This window comes from Haliotis rufescens, unplaced genomic scaffold (genome assembly GCF_023055435.1).
Source record: "Haliotis rufescens isolate VD_foot unplaced genomic scaffold, xgHalRufe1.0.p SCAF_1, whole genome shotgun sequence".
NCBI classification, from domain to species: Eukaryota; Metazoa; Mollusca; class Gastropoda; order Lepetellida; family Haliotidae; genus Haliotis; species Haliotis rufescens.
This window is the reverse complement of record NW_025963779.1, coordinates 41,641,505-41,663,049: the sequence shown is the minus strand read 5'-3', so window position 1 is coordinate 41,663,049 and position 21,545 is coordinate 41,641,505. Positions and strand designations below refer to the sequence as shown.

Genomic DNA, 21,545 nt, shown 5'->3' with positions numbered 1-21,545 from the left:
CTGTATATGACCGTAGATAAGCCAAATTATGAGGACCAGATCCTTAAGGTGAATGAACAACGCTATAACAAACATTGTCAATGAAAATGTGAAACTTGCGACTAAACATCACTAGACATGATGATTTACAATTTTGATTGTATTTCTTGTTATGCTAGGCATTGTTTTATATGCTAGGATAAAGACATCTTCCCTAGGAAAGAGCGTCCACTAGCCTATTCATCAAAGTCTTGTTTCAACCCTTGAAACAAGTGGCCTTGATGTGGCAAGGGTAGAAACTAGGCTTTGATATAGGCTAGTGGACACGCTTGCCTCAGGAAGATGTAAAAAGATTATCGTGTGTATTAACTCATGAACTAAGCCGGAAATAGCAGTCAGCTTTACACACCTGTTCTCCCAATCTACTGGTGATTATGTTAAAACATACCCAATAATATAATGGAAAAGAATTTTCATGCAATTATCGGTAAAAAAATAGTATCTTAAATTACTATTATACTACAAACATTCTATTCTGATATTGTGTTATTTTACTTGCAGGTTTTACTATATATCTTCAAAATAATGATAGCCACAACCAGGGTAATGCGATAGCACTTTTGTGAATTGTCGGACACTTAATTCGCATGGAACAATTTGACAAATCAACGTAGAGGTTTCACGTAGAGGTTTCACGTAATCCCTCTATTTCCATCACAGAAACATATGTTGACATTTAATCGTCAAACTACAAAAATATTACTTTTAACCAGTCAAAGTATAGCAGTTATGATAAATGTATCCATTTTCTGTCAACTAAGGTTGTTTCAAGGTGTCAATTAGCAGTAATATGATTGTGGTTGCTGTAAATAACGATGAGTTTGTAAAGCAGGCCTTATTGAATGGGGCAAACGGAAGTTTTAAGTATCGGATGGACACCAAAATTAATGTAAATAAAACAGAATGAAAGTTTGATTAAAATTAATTTTAAAAAATAACGTAGATTACAAACATGATGTTAAATTAAACATTTTTTATTACTGATGATGTATGGCCAGGATTAACTTGAGTAATTCAATACAGATTTGTTGATATTCTATTCAAGTGACAGATCATGAAGAGACATAGTTTTAGGTTGGGGGTCTGGCTGATCTACCGCATATAACCTTTTGATACAGATTTCAAGGACCAAGTTAATGCCTCAGCGTATCTATGAGATCTGCTTCTCTAGTAACATACGGTAAGTGACTAAGCCATATGAATCTGTCCTGTGCTCTAGCAATGATGCCTGGTCAACAGGATCTGGGGAGGCCACATGTTGTTCTGTGTGTCTGATAAGGGTTCTAGTCGTGTTATCGTACTTGGTGCTACATGGAAACACCTGCATGGCTATGGCCAAAGGTGATGCTCCTGTAAGCAGTCGGCCGATGGCTTTGTTGCATTGGGTTTCCATCAGTTGTGGCATGTTTTAGCTGTTACCGTGCTGTAAGATTGTGATGGCATGCAAATGAAAACTCACCATTTTATAGCCCAACAAGTGATGTCGCACTTGCATGTCATGCTGGTGTGTTTTGGTGCTAGGCTCTCAAGTAGTTGTGTTTTTGTGAATTTTCATCTTTTCACCAAATTTCTGCAATACCTCATTCTTTCCACACAAATCAATCCCAATCCATGCAGAAATGACCAATTCAATTTTGGTATGAATTTTGTATGGATGTCGGCAACTCTGTCAAATATTTATGATTTTCTACTCATGTGTTTCTTTTTGCAGAGTATACATGGAGCTGCTTTGTGATTCACGATATCAAGGTACAATGACATGCCACATGCCAAGACAGTGAGACTTACGAGTGGATTCTCATTTTAGTCACCTCTTATGACAAGCATGAAGTACCAGGTGGGACCTATTTTGACCCTGGGTACCCACACGGGTTTTTCCATTTCATGCCAAATAACCTACAATAGTTTGTTGAACAAGATGAATTGAAATGAAAAAAATGCAACTTGAAAATAAAATGCATTTTCCCCACATAAATGTTATTGAAAATGTATGGTTGAGAAATCTGCCCATAATATCATTTCCACAATATATTGACTGAATAAGTCATTTGTTCCTTATCTGATCTCACCTGATGATCATGGACAGCATCCACTTGTGCCAGTTCACTCTCCATTGCTTGAAGTTGGTTTCTCATATCTACAGATCTGAAGACAAAACAGGCATAAAACTAGAAAGCTGTTTCCATAACAATGTAAGAGTACCATATATTGCAGTCTATAAAGCGACCCTAGCCTTTAAGGCAGATGCTTTAAAAGCCTTCAAAATCGAATAGACCCCGTCTATAAAGTGAATCGGAATGAGTGAGTGAGTGAGTTGGGTTTAACGCCGCTTTTAACAGTATTCCAGTTATATCACGGCGTGTCAGCTTAATGTGGGAGGAAAGCCCGAAGTGATGCAGGTCTCAGACGTTTACCACTTCGGTGAAACCCACGAGCACGGGTATGGTGCTGACAAACCTAGAGACATAATTGGGGCGAACCGGGATTCGAACCCACAATCATAGGTTTCTGGCGTGCCCAAGGGACGCAACTCTGCACAGCGAATCGCGGCGCCTTAGACGACTGGGCCACCCGTGCCCCCGAATCGGAATGAAGCACATCACCAGCGTATACACAATCCCTACATTTACAATACTAATAAAATCCAAGATATATTTTTTATTTGTATACTTATCCTGCATTACTACTTAATGCATTTACTGCATGTTCTTGAAAGAGCTGTGAGGTCTTCCTGAAGAAGTTGTTTCAACTAGCTGAGTGGCTAACCCTATCACACAGCTCCTATGTGACCACGGAAGGGGTGATGTCACGGATGAGCTTATTACTGCTAAAAAACAGAACATCTGAAGTCATTGTGGGGAGGTAGCTCTGCGACAGGTGGGCCACTTTGGATGTAGTAATGCAGGATAAGTATACAAACATGAAATTATCTTTTAACTTATCCTGCTTTACTCCTTAATGCATCGTTCTCTAACGGTACGGTGGGGGGCATGCCTTCAGAAGTGATCTTAAATGAAAATCCTTCAAAATCCTCAGCCAATCAGTGAAGGCGATGGGCAACCACTAATGGGCCAAAGCTGTGTATGCCTTCTACATCCTCTAAGGTGACATCTCGAAGGTAGTGGCTGGCGAAAACGGTGTCTAAAAGCCAGAAGCAGCCTTCCATATTGGCACATATGGAGCATATGTTGCTGTGAAGTGCTATGGTGGAGGCAACCGCCTGGATCTCGTGCTGATTGCTGGCTCTTGGAGGATCCAGTCCATTGGCCTTGTATGCCTAATGAATGATGGCTCCAAGCCAGAGAGCAATAGTGTTGCAGCCTACTTCAACCTGTGATGTCGTCAATACTGGTATGAAAACGCAGTTATTCTTGGCACGTCCATGTCGAGGTTGTAAGCTCTGTCAAGGAGATGAGGTTTGAGGCGGTCCAGGAGGCAATGGCGAAGACTGGTCTTGGTACTGACGTAGGAAGCCAGGAACATCTGTATCGGGCACAGCTGGAGCCTCCCTCTGGAGGTCAGATCCTGCACATGTGAGGAGGCAGTCAGAGTCCTCAGGAAGGTGGCTATCAGCTTCGAGATGCATGTAAATAGCCATGGGGCCGAGGAAAATCCAAATGGGAGCACCGCCCCATCAAAGATGAAACAAATGAATTTCTTGTAGCTTGGATGGATCGGCACATGTAGGCACGCGTCGTGAGCCTGTATCTTGGACCTTTGTAGTCTGAGCATGGTCATCCACTCCCATCCTTCGAGAGGTCACGGCAAGGCTGGTATGATCCTGAGGACTTGACTTTCCCTTGGTTTTGGCCATGAAAAGTGGAGGAGCTCCGTCCACATGGCTTAAGGGATTTCAGTCTGGGCTGGTAGTTGCCCAACCTGGATGGTTTGAAGGAGGCAGAGTGAGAGACATGAGCCAGCACCTTGAGGGCCGTTTTGTTTCTGGCAAAACTTGATATCAGAGCGTGTGGAAGGTGTAGGGTTGTCGAAGCAGATCCGCCTTAAATTCCAGATCCCAATCAGAGAGCATCAGGTAGCCGAGATGACATGTGGTTGCAATTTATACAAGCGTGGCGCGGCGCGGCGCGGCGAGGCATTTGTGTGCGCAGATGTTCAACCTGGCTCTGTAGGTAAGCCATGTCGGTAGTGAGATGGTCCAGGCTATTGGGATTGCCCTCCAACAGGTCCTAATGGCTCTGGAGGTGGAATGACTGAGAGTGAGTGAGTGAGTGAGTTTGGTTTTACGCCGCTTTTAGCAATATTCCAGCAATATCTCGGCGGGGGACACCAGAAATGGGCTTCACACATTGTACCCATGTCGGGAATCGAACCTGGGTCTTCAGCATGACGGGCGAACGCTTTAACCACAAGGCTACCAGACCTCCCCGAATGACTGAGAGTAGCTTTAAAGAGCGTCTGTGTTTTGTCTCCACGTAACTTGTTGTCGGGGACACGGTTAGAGGTGGGGTGATTTGAGCACATCATTCGATGAAGGTACTCGAGAGAGTGGGCATGGTCCGCAAGGTCATGAGTGGATAGGGAATACTCCTTTCTGTATTTGGGAGCCTTGATTGAGGGTGTGAGAGACAGTTCAGCAAAGTCCTCATCCAGTGCGGTGATTATGTCCTTGATCATGGGGTTGGGTGGGGCAGATGTAGGGTCAGACCAGATAGTGTCTTTCTTGTCAACCCCTGACACCGGGAACATGCCACCAATTCCAACTGTCAGTGAGCCAGTTGACCTCAGATAACGATCCTTCATATGCTGGGATAAAGGAGCCTTCTGATGAGTCCATCCGATATCCCCTTGAGCGCCGAACTGGAGAGCAGCTCTGAGAGCGGCGTCTAGAATGTGAAGATTTGCTCCAACTGTGTCAGGAGGAGTGGCACATAGGTCTAGGCTAGGCGTGTATAAGGATGTCTGTAGCAGATAGACACATTCTGCTCCGTAGGCTCCACGCCTTGCATCATGTTAGCAGAGGTATAGATGTACATCGGGGTCGCAGAGGTGGACATCAGCGCCTGGGAGGAGACAATGATTGAGGTGGTAGACGACAAGGGTAAGCTGCATATTTCATAACAGGGATAACAGGTGACCTACGTGGTAGGGGGCTGTAGCGGGCTCAGAAGCATCTGACATTTTGGAGCAACAATGTTTACACGCCTGCTGGGACTGTCGTTTCTTAGACACTTGGAGGTATTTTGAGAAAGCTGTGGGGGTAAGCGGGAGACAGTCTTTACATTTTGAAGTCTGGGTGCAGATGTATGTGCAATTAAGGCACAGGGGATGGGGATCCCACCCAGAATTATTATAGTGACACAAGAAGGCATGTATCTGCAATGATAGAGTGTAATCACATTGCGTCCCTGCCCGATTATGTACGCTATAATCGTTTGTCCCAGCCATGTGGTTTTATGAAAAATAAGATTACGCAAACAACGTGAAACACCACCACTTTAATAAACAATATTATTGCAAGAATATATAAAAAATGAAGTACCAGGCAATACAAAGAATACAGAACGCATGCCACGACAAAGCGTGACCACAGACAATATTCAAGATGGCTACTTGAAACAAAAATACGCCAGAGATTATCGTGGTGAAAAACACCAACAGGCAATAAATAATCATACCATGGTGTAAATTATATGCAAACACAAACCGTAGGCACAATAATAGTTTACAAGACAAATCACTAGAGTTATCAACACACAATGGATTCAATGAAAAACGTTAGAGTTCAGCACACAGGTCTTCCTTTTATGGTTTGTTCGTTTGTTTGTTTGTTGTTTACAGCCGCACTCAGCAATATTCCAGTTATATGATGGCAGTCTGTAAATAATCGAGTCTGGACCAGCCAATCTAGTGATTGACACCATGAGCATCGATCCATGGAGTTGGGATACGATGACATGCATCAAACAAGTCAGCAAGCTTGACAACCTGATCCCATTAGTCGTCTTTTACGGCAAGCATGGGTGCCTGAAGACCTATTCTACCCCAGATCTTCACGGGTCTCTGTCTATAGGCGACAGCAGTAATGTGCTGATCCATGATGTTACCCCTTCCGTGAATTCCTTCAGCGAATTCAGGGAAACAAAAAGATGATAATTAAACTTGGTCAATTCTGATTTGAAACTTGAGATAAAAAATCACAAGAAATGATGATTTACTGATTAAATTGTATTTCATGTTCTGCTGGGCATTGATTTACATGCAGAGATTAAGATTACTGTAGGGTTATCTATATTATATATGACTATGATTAGGTGCTCTACCGCCTAAACATTACTAACTCTGTTATGCATGACTGAAGAGAGGTGAGAGTGAGCTCCCCTTAGATCATTGACCATGTGGAGGCTGTATACTCAACACTCAGCACAATAAACCTACTATCTTCAAACTATATATACTGTGGTATATTGAGAAGACATAACATGGTGTCAGAAGTGGGATCAGGATATTATTAACCAGGTTAGCAACTACAATAGTCAAAAAGAAGATTTTACTTGATGAACTTGTTAGTGAGCGAAAACTGAAGGTCTAATTGAAGTCCATGTGCTTTTTGTGAAGTGTTGGAAATTTTCATCTGGTGTGATAAAATGGCAAATAACGAAGAGCAACCACAGTTACCTCAGTTATTACCACAGTCAGCATACAGGGTGAACCCACCTGAACAGTTTGACTTCACAAAACCAGAATCTTGGCCAAAATGATCACGTCGTTTTGAACGATTCAGACAGTCATCTCTTCTGACTAAAGAAGCAGATGAAGTTCAAATCAATTCACTCATTTACCATATGGGAGATGAAGCAGAGGATATCCTGTCGTCTCTGAATTTGACAGATGAAGAAATGAAGTCATATCAAACAGTGATTGATAAGTTTCAGAGACACTTTGTAATTTCTCATAATGTGATATATGAGAGAGCTGTATTTAACAGACGTATACAAGAAGATGGTGAGACTGTGGACTCGTTCATCAATGCATTTTAGCTCGTCATTGTGACTACGGTACACTACACGATGATCTAATAAGGGACAAAATTGTCGTAGGAATTAGAGACAGTGCATTAAGTACCAAAATGCAAGCAGATAATGAACTGACACTAGTCAAAGCTGTACAGATGGCAAGACAACGAGAAATGATTAAGAATCAACAATCTCAGCTTCGTAAGACTGACACAAGTGCGGCAGCAATGGATGCAGTCAAGTCTAGAAGACCGACAAAACCACACAGACAATCATCAAAGAATAATTCTTCAAAGGCCAGTCATGCTTCCAAGAATGGAAAACACAGTTCAGCAAAGTCAAGAAGACCATATTGTCAACGATGCGGAGCGAAACCTGCACACAAATGGCAAGATTGTCCTGCACGCAAGTCTATTTGTCACAAATGTAACAAAAAGGGACATTATAGTTCTGTTTGTCTTAGTGGCAGAAAAGTAGATGAAAGTGTGCTAGACTTCGACTCTGATGAAGACGCATTTTTCATTGGACAGCTGAGTGATACATCAAGAAATATTGATGAAGGCCCATGGGTGACAAACATTCAAGTGAATGACACCTTGATGAAGTTCAAGATAGATTGTGGTGCGGATGTCACTGCCATATCTGATACCTGTTTCAAGAAACTTGGCAATGTCAAACTTGAAAAGACCAAGAAGAAATTACTTGGCCCAGCTAAAATAAAACTCGATGTCATAGGGGTGTTTACCCCGAAGCTAACCAAAGGCAGCAAGGTAACATCACAAGACATCTATGTTGTGAGAAACCTTGACAGAAGTCTACTGGGGAGACCAGCCTTAACAGCCCTTGAATTGATCAAGTTTGTTGACTCAATCACAATCGATGATGTGGAGAGAGACTTTCCATCATTGTTCAAAGGTCTGGGTGAAATTCCGGGTGAACATGACATAGAACTAACTGATAATGCTGTTCCCTGTTCTCTAAACACACCAAGACGTGTACCCATACCACTCCTTGAAAAGGTCAAGAAAGAGCTTGAGAAAATGCAGGATCTGCAAGTCATTGAACCAGTTACACATCCAACTGACTGGTGTTCAGGTATTGTCGTCGTTCCGAAGGGGAAGACAGGAGTGAGAATATGTGTTGATCTGACACAGCTCAACAATAGTGTGAAGAGAGAAATTTACACTATGCCTGCAGTTGATCATATTCTCGGTCAGATTAAAGGTGCTAAGTACTTTACTCGCTTAGATGCTAATTCAGGCTTTTACCAGCTGAAGTTGTCAGACAAAGCATCCAAGTTAACAACTTTCATAACTCCATTTGGCCGATATCGGTTCAAAAGGATGCCATTTGGAATCTCGAGTGCACCCGAGATATTTCAACGAACAATGTCTCAAATCCTGAAAGATCTTCCTGGTGTAATCTGCCTGGTGGACGACATACTCATCTATGGCTCGACTCAAGACGAGCATGATAAGCGTCTCATGAGAGTACTCAAACGCCTAGCAGATAATTGTGTCACACTCAACAGGGACAAGTGCGAGTTCAACAAGACTAAACTGAAGTTTGTTGGACATGTCATCAGTGAGAATGGTGTTCAACCTGACCCGGATAAAGTCAAAGCCCTTGTCAACATGAAACCTCCTACAGACAAAACTGAGCTGAGAAGATTTCTCGGTATGGTGAACCAGATGTCAAAGTTCTCTGACAAACTTGCTGAAGGTACCAAACCCCTGAGAGAGTTGCTACATAAAGACATTCCTATGGAGTGATGTACAACGAGCCTCATTTGATGAAGTCAAACGTCAAATAGGTGACGCACCAACTCTGGCGTTGTATGACTCAGCAAGAGAAACGATTGTATCAGCAGATGCATCATCATATGGTATTGGAGCTGAGCTGAAACAGAAACAATCTGATGGATCATGGAAACCTGTAATCTTGGCATCCAGGTCTCTAAGTGATACAGAGCAAAGATACGCACAGATCGAAAAAGAAGCTCTGGCGATTACCTGGGCAACAGAACGGTTCAACGATTATGTGCTTGGAAAACACTTCCAAATAGAGACTGACCATAAACCTCTTGTTTCCATACTTGGATCCAAATGTCTCAGTGATCTGTCTCCAAGATTGCAACGATTCAGAATGAGGTTAATGCGATATAGTTATTCTGTGTTCCACACACCTGGCAAAAATCTGGCAATTGCAGATACACTGTCAAGATCACCGGTGGATGAAATCCTCCTAGCTGAAGACAAACACTTTGAACAAGAGACTGATCTCTTTGTTGATCTAGTAGTGTCACAACTACCAGCTTCTGATGCGAAGTTAACAGAAATAGCCTCAGAACAAGAGAAAGTGTATGGCAGAATATCCACATTCTTACAGAACAAGTGGCCTGCATACCATTCCCTGTCAACAGAGGAGAAGCAGCTATACAAAGTGAGACATGATTTGTCTATGGTGAATGATCTGTTGTTAAAAGGCAATAGACTGGTGATACCTCCTACTCTTCGATCTCAAATGCTCGAGAAGATTCATGCGGGACATCAAGGAATCCGTAAGTGTCGAGAGAGGGCAATGACAGCTGTATGGTGGCCAGGACTGAGTGCAGAAATCAGATCTGTTGTTGAACACTGCAAAATATGTTCAAAGTACAGGAGAAATCCAACTGAACCTCTCCTACCAACACCAATTCCTGATCGACCTTGGCAGAGAGTAGGTACAGACCTGTTTGAACTCAACAAAGCAATGTACATACTGGTCATTGACTACTTCTCAAGGTACATAGAAGTCATCAAGCTGTCTTCTACAACATCAAAGAGTATCATCAACAGTTTGAAATTTGTATTCTCTAGACATGGGATACCAGAGGTAGTTATCTCAGATAATGGACCTCAATATTCTTCACAGGACTTCTTTGAGTTTGCTCAACAGTACAACTTTACTCACATCACATCCAGCCCGTTGTATCCAATAAGCAATGGAGAGGCTGAGCGAGCTGTTCAGTCATGCAAGAATATGTTGCGTAAAGCTGATGATCCATATCTTGCAATGTTGGAATACAGGTCAACACCTGTATCTGGTGGATTATCTCCAAGTGAGCTTCTAATGGGAAGAAAGCTGAGAACAAGCTTGCCATGTCATCCTACACAACTACAATCCAAACATGTGGATGTGAAAAGATTCAAGCAAACTGAATCTGTGAAAAAACTAATAATGAAAGATCAGTATGATCATCATCATAATGTGCGACCAATGTCTGAGCTCAAACCTGGAGATTGTGTTTGGGTAAATCAGTCCGAGTCGAAAGTGGTCGGTAAAGCCGACACCCCGCGGTCATATATTGTGTCAACCCCAAAGGGGGAGGTGAGGCGCAATACATGTGATCTCAAGTTAATTCCTGGAACAGAGGATACAAGTGGCAAAGTGATCCAACCAACTGTCAACAGCAGTCCTAGAAGTGCAAGTCTGTGGTCACAAGACAATACTAACTCTAAGTCTCCAGTTAAAGTTAATCCTCTCAGTCCATCATGTGTGCAAACCAAAAGTGGTAGACATTCAAAACCACCAAAAAGACTTGATCTTTGAAATGCATTTTTCATTGTATTTGAATAGCATTCAACAGCGATGTTGTATCAGTAATTTTGAAGTTATAGCAATGATCGTTATAATGTTCTATTTTAGAAAACACTTAAGAAGAGTACTGTTTAACTAGAATGATCTAGTAACATTGACTAAGTGTTAAGGCTTTATTTTCAATATAATGTTATGCATAATACATATGCTTCGAAGTGTCAAATGTGTTAATTTCACTTAAGAAAGTATGATCATTTATTTGCAATCGTTATTGCATATTTGTGTTTAAATGCATTTAAATGTGTTAGGCATATAGCTGTCTGTAACTAGAACATGTAGAATGCATTAATGTTTACTTTATTTCAGTTGCTTAAAGTTTTGCAATTATCTTTCCTAGAAAGGGGGATGTAGGGTTATCTATATTATATATGACTATGATTAGGTGCTCTACCGCCTAAACATTACTAACTCTGTTATGCATGACTGAAGAGAGGTGAGAGTGAGCTCCCCTTAGATCATTGACCATGTGGAGGCTGTATACTCAACACTCAGCACAATAAACCTACTATCTTCAAACTATATATACTGTGGTATATTGAGAAGACATAACAATTACCGTGTGTATTGTCTCGTAAACTATGCTGGAAGCAGCAATCAGGGGTACACACGTTTTTTTCTGAATCTACCAGTGATTTTGTTAAAAATTACCCAATGATATAACTTTTGATGCAATGATCAGAAGAATTGTATCTGAAACTATGATTTTAACAGACATAATATATTCCAATATCATGTTATATCATGCTCGCTACCGCAAAAACTTTATGCTGACATATAATAGTCAAATAGTCAAACTACAACAAATATGACTTTTAACGAGTCAAAGTATGGCATTTATGATATACATGTATATATATATATCCTGTCTCTGTCCATCAAAGTTTGTTTCAAGGCGTCAATAGCAGTAATCTGACCATGGTTGCTGTAAATAATGGGGAGTTGTGCGATCTACTGATCACTTCACACACGATTTTGCTGAAATGAATGTAAACAATATTGAATGAAATTTTGAATAAAATTAATAAAATAGATCTCAAACATAAGTCCCTTTATACAATGTACACTTTTTATAACCAGACTGTAATTACATGATTAATTTGCGTACTTCAGTTAGGATATGTTGACATCGTATTTACAGTGTTACGTGCTCATGGTAATGTCTCTTTTTTTTGTGGAAAAAAACCCATCAAAACTCTTCAACTCTGTATAAGGCAACCCCCCCTTGTAAGTCCCAAAATCTAGGTACGAAAAACTTGCATTATACACAGCGATATACGGTAGTCCCTTTTGCTCCCCACCTTCCCCACACTTTTGATTTAGAATTTTAGACTTTGAACAACATCTCCCAGGAAGCATATCAGGAGCTAGTCAGCATTTAGCAAATCAGGTGACAGGCAATCTCACAAATTTCAATCTACATTCCAGTTTTATGACCTTTGGAGTACAGTGTTCCCTCGTTATTGCGCTCTTCAATATAGCACTAACACTGTTATAGCGCAGTAAAGCATGGCTCCCAAAATTAACCAACATAAACTCAAGTTTTCCAATGACACAATGTTTTCCCCCATCTCAGAAAACTTTATCAGCTGTTCACCGTGATCATGTAACACCGGAAATATCAGTCAACACATCTGAACTGAAGTACGCAATTTAATCCTTTTATTATAATATCTGGTAATAAAAAAATGTTCATTGTTTATCTGGACTAATGTTTGCAATATATTTTATTAATTATACTCAAAATTTCATTCAATAATTATAATAATGTTTACAATAATTTTGGCAAAATCGTATGCGAAGTGATCAGTAGATTGCACAACTCACTGTTATTTACAGCAACCACGGTCAGATTACCGCTACTGAGACCTTGAAACGAACTTTAGTTGCAAGAGAATGGATACACATATCATAAATACCATACCATGACTCGCTAAAAATCATGTTTGAGGCAATTTGACTATTAAATGTCAACATAACGTTTTCGCAATCGAAAACATGTACCGTGGGAAGTCCCTACGGTGACTGGTCAAAATCGTTCCATACATCAAAACATATCCTGCACCCCATCTGTACCGAGTGCTACACTTATGGTTCTTATAATTTTAAGTATGTTTGGTGGACGCTGCAACTAAAATAACACGATATTGGAATATATTATTCTTGATAAAATAATAATTTCAGATACAATTTCTTCCGACCATTGCATCAAAATTCTTTTAAGTTGTATTATTGGGTACTTTTTAACTGAATCACCAGTAGATTGGGAGGAAACGTGTGCACAGCCGACTGCTATTTCCGACTCAGTTTACACAATACTCAATACACAAGGTAATCTTAATCTCTGCATATAAAACAATGCCTTGGAGAGCAGGAAATACATTTTAAATGGTAAATCATCATGTCTAGTGATGTTTTATATCAAATTTCATACTCTGATTGACCAAGTTTGTTATACCTGCTTATTCACCTGAATTCGCTGATGGGAAACGATGTGGGTTTTTTTAAGAGTGCATATTAATACTCAAAAAATCTTTTTTTACATTATGAATCATATGTAACTTCTATTCTAATCTTTTTTGAAACTCTGAAACATGCATTGAAGATCTTGTTAGGTAGGCAGAGCATGTATACTGTTTTGTTGGTCGTTAAACCACTGATCATCTAGGCTAAAAATTCTTGGTTCTCAGGCACCGCCACATCATCATCTGCAAGTCTGCCGCAGATTTTGTTTTATTTCCATTTTCAAAAAAAAATAATCCTTAAACATTCCGCGTCTCAAATACACGACCTCAACTGTAAAATGCTACAATACTTAAATAAATTGCGATCCAATATAACGTGCAGTTACTTCCCTTTGCATGCGCACTGCTTTACTGCGCATCTCGTATGTTATGGTCATGGCGGCAATAGGAGTTTGTGTGCTTGCTTTGCTGTTAGCAAATTTGGTCAATAAAAACGTTAAATTTGCGATACAACATCAATAGACATGATGATTATGGTATTCAAATACAAATTCAATGGTATTTGTGTACTGCATGTGGGACAATGCAGAGGTTATTTGTCTCGTAAAATAAGCGGGAAATCAATGCTAATTTATATACCCCGGCTATAAAACGAATCAGAATGAAGCACATCACTGGTGCATACAAAATCCCTACATTTGCAATAAAAATGTGTTTGTCTTCCACAGAATTTTTTTTAACATCATAGCTCCTCAGCGAATTCAGGGAAACAGAACAGATTATAACAATTAAACTTGGCCAATATAAATTTGAAATTTGAGATAAAACATCACTAAACATAATGATTAGCCAATTAAATTGTATTTCCTTTTCTGAGTGGCATTGTTTTATATGCAGAGATTAAGATTACCGTGGGTTTAGTCTCGTAAACTAAGCTGGAAGTAGCAATCAGCTGTACACACATTTCTCGGAATCTACCGGTGATTCAGTCAAAAATTACCAAATAATATAACTTTAAAGAATTTTGATACAATGAGCGGAAGAATTGTATCCGAAACTATTATTTTTCAGGAATAATTTATTCCAATATCACGTTAGTTGCAGCTTTACTATATATCTGAAAATTAAGTTATAACCATAAGCATAGCACTTTGGTTCAGCTGATCGCCATTGCCGGAAATGTTTTCGAATAGAAGAATTTGACCAATCACCGCCCATGCTCCCGCGATTGCGAAAACTTTATGTTGACATATAATAGTCAAACCTCAACAAATATGACTTTTAGTGATTCAATGTATGCCATTTATGATATATATATATAGGGGATTCATCACGAGTGTTTTTTAATATGGGAAATATCAACCGAGTCTTAGTTAATCGGTATTTGCCAAGCCTTTGGCGAGGCAAATACCGATTAACGGGACGAGGTTGATATTTCCCATATTAAAAAACACAAGTGATGAATTCTATTTATCATTTTCACATTTTTGCTTCCCTTTTAAGGAATAATTGCATTAACATTTTCATCAGCAAATTGTCGAAATCTTACGTATAGATCGTGCGTAGTAATACATGTTTTCCATAGCCGTGTAAACCAAAATAAACAACCTCTTAACTCCTTTATGGCATATTCCTTCGCTGAGAAAAAAAGTTTCTCGGATTTTTTTTACAAAATACTTAAACAGACTTTTGCAGAATAATTGAAACTTTAATAACGGTAACAACAACGATTCTGTGTAATCTTATAATATCTCTGGTGTAACTTCACTTATAATATATAGTTTCAAATCAAACGTTCTCTCACTTGGAGAATGTCTTGCGGCTGATAGGTCAGAGTAGATGCATTAGTCGGTGTCACTATCACTTTCGATGACAATCCGGCGTCTTTTGACTGGGACCAGGCTTGGAGGTTTAACGAGATTAATCGTTATGTTTCCACCAGTAATGTTGCCAGCAAACATAGTGTTGACACCACCAGAAACATTGATTATTTGAGACTGCTGACTGTGTTGTCTACTGTCGATTTGGACATTACGCGAGGGGCCGCTCTGCAGTTTCATCAACAAGCTGGGATGTCACAGTGTGGGATGGAGTGTTTCGTGAAATGATGTTGGATATTTGCTTGTGCTGGTCAGGATTAATATGGCAGTAATTGTTCACAGAATGGATGTTTTTGTGGCCAGTTATCTGCATTATTTGATTTGGCGAAACATTATTGTCATTCAACTTTTGCACAAGGTGTTTGCGCGCAGAGTGATTTGTGAGTCGTTTCGATGTTTGCAGACTGGCGGCATCGCACATGTTTTTCATGAGAGAGGAAAGTTTGTTTTTCCCAATACGATAGCGGATAAACCACTGATCGCCAGGTTTAGGCATACCTAAAGTGTGTGTGCCGATGTAAAAGGGATCGTCATCTCGACAGAAGTCGAGTGGACGCCTGGAGGCATACAACTTATACACCTGCACAGGGCACCAAGAGGGATCAGCAACATTAGCCCACATTTTGGGCCTAATGTCGTGACAATCACGAGGATTCTCACCGGACCTATTCTTTTCTTGTCTCATGGACAGTTCAAGATATTCGTGATCGTCTCCATCAACATGCAATGTGATGTCCCCCCAACTAATGTTGTAGTGATCATTGACACCTCTTAACCCGAAATTGATTGTGTTGTAGAGCCATAGACAGTATATTATATTATGCTCATTGGATTACTGATTCCAATGGATCCGGACTGCCACAGGGACTCGATCTCTCCATCACCAATCGGGTCGGCTCTCCTTGGTAAGTTGCCACGCCCTTCTTTCTTTAGTTCAATTTTTCCCCCCTTTAATACTTCCCGTGGGCGTGATCGTGAAAATTCTAAAGATGACGTGAGTGAATAGCCATACCCCCTTCGTTTTAGTGATCTCTCGATGCTGCTCTGAAAACCCGTGAGGCTGTTTGGTTCATAATTTTCCCCATTTGTTTTTCAAACACTAATGAAAAACATGCAGAGAAGTGTGTCTAGTTCGTTTTTGGGAATTTCGTGCATTTGGCGAAATTCATTTTGGACTTTTAGAAAGTTATCGAACAGTTTCAAATCGTACAAAGTTTTCTTGGCTGTGTTTTTGTTTTGATTGTCTAGGATCACACCATCGATCATGCCCTCCTCAACAGCCAAAAATTGTCCTTGGGCATCTTTCGGCTTTGTGTTCGTCGTCTGCTTCGCCGTGCTCGACGATGGCGTTTCGATAATGAAACTTTGGCCACAGGGAAGTTTTGATAATCTGCCTTCATCACAGTCAAATTCAAATTCGGTACAATCTACCTGTAACCTGTAATATCCATTTGTCAACACGGATATCACTGTAGCACTTCCCCTTTGATCTATTAAAACATTGTCTCCAACATCAAAGGTATCCATGTTGTTTGTAAACACCTACTCACGTGCACCGGCGAAAAAAGTCCCACTTCCGGTTATCTAATTTGCATATCTAATTTGCATACTTATGTCATTGGGATATGACATACATGTTTTTATGTCATAAGCTTATGTCATGGATAAATATGATAATTTAATATTGTGGTTTGTGCAAATTCAACGTATTTTGTTTTCTACATGCATGTCCAGTGTATTATAAAATTTATTCTCATGTACGTGTTTATGTTGCGCTACAACTATCCCTCGTAAGGTTTCAAATTCCCCCTCTGCGCATGCGCACGGGAGCCCCTTTTTACCCATAAGCCCCATGTCTCTCCATTCCTCTCCCAAAGCTAGAAGGACAACAACACTCGCTACAAAATTGCCATAATACCTTTATTGTGATCAACTGCCGCTTGCACAGACCACCTCCTGCATGTCAGCAAGGTACCTAAAACACCGACAATGGCACCGAAACGGACGTCAAGGAGAACCAGGGCAGCTGTTCCTGTCGAAAATGTTTCATCCGCAACAAGTGAAACTTCCGACAACAGTCGCCATGTTGGGTCACAGGTCAGAGCGAGTGCGACAGGCAGAGCCGTCCCTTACGAGACAACAATTGACCTGAGACAGAGGCTGCGCTCCTTAGGTATCACACTGCCTGCATCGTGGGGAAGAAAGACGATCCTCCAACTGTATAAGGAAAACTTTAACGAGAACCACACGGTCAGTGGAGGGGCCAGCGCTGTTCAACATTCCTCCCCCGTTTCCGCATTGTCGTCTGTACATGCTGTTCCTTCCTGTGACGTTACTCCCCAGTCTGTAAACAGCCTGAATTCTGACAGCTCTACTAGCATTCCGGCAACAGTGACAACAGCAAGCAACCAGTTATCGTCAGCAAATGTGGAATTGGTGGGAGTCATGCGGGAAATGAGGGACATGATGACATCCCTCACCCAACGTCTATCCTCTGGAGCTCCCAGTGGAGAAAACATAGCCTGGCCTACATCACAGTCAAATCCAACGCAATGTGTTCTGTCAGATTCCGTGCCCCATGTCAACTTTGTTGACGAAAGTACAAGGCGTAAAATTCACCAAGGTAAATATATTAATTTGGCTTCTCTGTTGTTACCATGCCAAGAATCCGGGGAATATAGACTTGCTGAAGAGACAGGTTCATGCAAAAACGTGTTAAAACTTAACCCACGTACCACCAGGAATTTGAACTTTGCCGAATTCAGCAGAGCCTTCAAAGTATTCAAGGATATCTTCTGTGAAGCTTGGCCAAATAGGAGAGAGCAATTGGAACAACATGAACGTACAGTAGCGGAACTCCACACTTTATATGGAGGATATGTACATTATGAATACCACAAGAGATTCGCAGCTCGTGTGGCAGCACTGGCTGAGAGGGGTACGCACATCACCTTGGGCGTTCCGGACACCAGAATTTATACCACTTGTACTTCTGGCCTTCGCTGTAGGTCATGTGACCTGTGCAGTAGTATCAGCCATGACTCCGCGACATGTCCATCCCTGTTGACGAACACCTGCGAACAAGTCAGCCCACGACATAGCTTGGGAAAAAAGAATGTTACCTCCACAAGCACTGCAAACAGCTCCACCGATTCACATGGTAGACAAAAAATATGGTACCAGGGACAGGAGGTTTGCAATAATTTCAATGATAGCGGCTGCATGCGTATTCGCTGCAACTTTCTGCATGTTTGCTCCACTTGTTTCGGGAAGAATCACAACAAATTGGTTTGCAAAAAATACAACACTAATTCCAATAAGGGACATGGAATCAACAAGTGACAATTTGCTGAGGAATTGACACCATTAAATACCAACATCATACAAGAGGAACTAAGGCGTCACCCTGATCAGAACTTAGTAACATACTTGTGTGATGGACTGAGACACGGTTTTCACCCTCTCGTTGCAACAGTGCCCAATTTTACCTGGGAGTGCAAAAACAATCTGAGCGCCCGGAAAGAACCCGATACCGTAACGCACCTTGTCCGTCAAGAATTAGATCGGGGCTACATTATTGGACCATTTTCAGTCCCCCCTTACCATGTGTTTCGGGTCAGCCCCCTGGGCATCGCTGAAGGAAAATACAGCCATAAAAAACGACTGATCCTGGACCTTTCAGCCCCACATGACAACGATGACATTATTAGCATTAATGATACGATAGACAAGGACATGTGCTGTTTAACCTACGTGACAATCGATGATGCCATACGGGAACTGAACCGTGTAGGCAGAGGCGCGAGTATGTGTAAGGTGGATATAAAAGACGCCTTCAAGCAAATCCCCATTCACCCAGATTATTGGTCACTGTTCGGATTTCGATGGGACAATCAGTATTACTTCTTCAAGCGCCTAGCGTTTGGATGCCAATCTAGCCCTCGTATCTTTGATTGCATATCACAAGCCATTGTTTGGATCCTCACAAACAATTACAAGGTCCATTTCGTTTTACACTTGCTGGATGACTTCCTCACCATTGATGAACCCAACTACGAAGCTTCTATTACTATGAAAACATTAACAGCCACTTTCAACAAGTTGAAAATTCCGTTGTCCCCACATAAAACCGTTGGACCAGCCTGTGAGATGGAATATCTAGGTATCATTTTAGATTCAAATACCATGACAGCCCGACTACCCCTGGACAAGTCGGCTAGAATATCGGAGTTAGTGCAAGAGTTCAGTCACAAGAGAAAGTGTACCAAACAACAACTACTGTCTCTGATAGGACATCTGTGCTATGCCTGCAAAGTGGTTGTGCCAGGAAGATCCTTTGTGTCTTACCTCATCGATCTATCTAAATCTGTTAAAAAACTGCACCACAGAGTGAACATTTCTGCTGAATGTCGTTCTGATCTGCACATGTGGCATGTGTTTCTACAGAAGTGGAATGGCGTTTCTTTCTTTCACGACTCTTCCAGGACACAGGCTTCTGACATGGAACTGTATACCGACGCATCTACTTTAGGTTTTGGAGGTTATTTTCAGGGTGCTTGGTTTTCGTCACCTTGGCCATCATCTATGCAAGCCCATTGCGAAAACAACAGTCGATCCATGGCGCTACTTGAACTGTATCCCATTGTAGTAGCAGCCGTTTTATGGGGCAAGCAGTGGTCAGGGAAAAGAATCTTGTTTTATTGTGACAATGAATCAACAGTAAACATAATCAACAAGGGCAGATCAAAATGCAAAAACATTATGCCTCTCATGCGTATGGTTACCTCACTAGCAGCCTCTGACAATTTTGTGATATGTGCCAAACATGTACCAGGCGTGTCAAACCAAATTGCTGATTCTCTGTCTCGGTTACAGATTGCCAGATTTCGGAAACTTGCTCCACATGCGGCACCACAAGCAACACGATGTCCACAACACTCACAGTTGATATGGGTCTGGCAAGACACCTAGACACTCTATGGGATGCTGCAGTGGCGGCCAGAACCAAGACCACCTATGCTTCTGGCTTTCAGTCATATGTTGCCTTTCTCCTGAGATATAGCCTGTACTCTACATGCTCAAGCCTCACACGGGCAGCACAAGGTCTGCCACCAGTTAATTCGGCACTTCTGCAACAATATGTGGCCTTTTGTTTCGGTGAGGCAAAACTACAGTATGTCACTGTCAAATCCTATCTCGCGGGTATTCGGTTTACCTTTCTGAAGGCAGGTGTACATACAGTGTTCGATTCAGTGTCTACTGGGGGTCTAAATCAGCTACGAACCCTACTTCATGGATACAAGAAGCTACAACAACAGGGTGTGCCCAAATGCTTACCCATAACCTACGATGTTTTGAAGAAGATTGTGTGTACACTACGCAAAGGGGTGCTCGGACCTCTCCATGATCTGGTAATGGAGGTCATGTGCACCACTGCCTTCTTTGGTTTTCTACGATGTGCCAAGTTCACATGTTCTCGTGACTTCGATGCTAGTACCAATTTAAGTCTATCTGATGTCACCATCGACCATAATACAGGAAAGTGTACTCTCGTGCTCAAAGCTTCAAAGACAGATATTTTTAGACAGGGCGTAGTCATTCCCTTGTTTGCCAACCAATCTCCCATTTGCCCTTTTGCCAATTTGAACCGCTTAAAGCAAGTAAGACTATCACATGGTGCTAGGGACAGTGATCCTCTGTTTGTTGACTGTGTTGGAAAAGCCATATCCCGTACCATGTTCCTGCAATGGCTCAACATGACCATGAAACATGCACACCTTGACGCAGCTAAATACTCTGGACACTCTTTTTCGCATAGGGGCAGCGACATCCGCTGCAACTGTTCGTATGGAAGATCACCTCATAAAAACACTGGGCAGGTGGCAGTCAGACTGTTTTACACGTTATATTCGGACCCCAGAGGACGTTATTAAGAATGCTCAGTTGTCTTTAATTTCTTGTCCATAATACCCAGTACAGGGACATCTCTGATCACCTGCGTTGAATTGGTTGTGTTGGTCATTCCTTTTTGTACGATGTTGATGTATCTTGTGATCCCTCTCTATATTGTTGCACACAATGTACTTTCCTTACCACACCTAGCACAACTTGGGGGCACTCACTCTTGTAAGGGGGTACCCTTCCAATCACTTGCTTTGGGCTATTTCCACTCATCTAGAGTGTCCTTTTCTCCCCCAAGTCCAAACCAGAGCTCAGGTCGCAGCCCCGGTCCGCAGACCACCGTCCGAGCCGCCGCAGCGGCCCCAGGACCCTCGCCTAGCTCTCGGTCGTCCCTCTCCTTGTAAATAAGCTAGCACCAAAGGTCCGCAGACCACCGTCCGAGCCGCCGCAGCGGCCCCAGGACCCTCGCTTAGCTCTCGGTCGTCCCTCTCCTTGTAAATAAGCTAGCACCAGAGCTCAGGTTGCAGCCCTGGTCCGCAGACCACCGTCCAAGCCTCATAGCGGCTCCAGGACAGCACCTAGCTCTCGCTCAGCCCTCCTCTGTGATAAAATCAGTCAGCTCCCAAGTTCGTGCAAATATCCATTCTCTA

General features: G+C 41.7%; 1 protein-coding gene across 1 annotated transcript in view; it reads right to left on the bottom strand.

Moving 5' to 3' along the window:
* The window catches only part of LOC124118012 (structural maintenance of chromosomes protein 5-like), a 232,526-nt gene that overhangs the window by 143,121 nt on the left and 67,860 nt on the right, over nt 1-21,545 (bottom strand). The window contains exon 9 of the mRNA XM_046480045.2: nt 2,109-2,184. Coding sequence (XP_046336001.1) covers nt 2,109-2,184 — 76 coding nt within the window. The remainder of the gene's footprint in view (nt 1-2,108; nt 2,185-21,545) is intronic.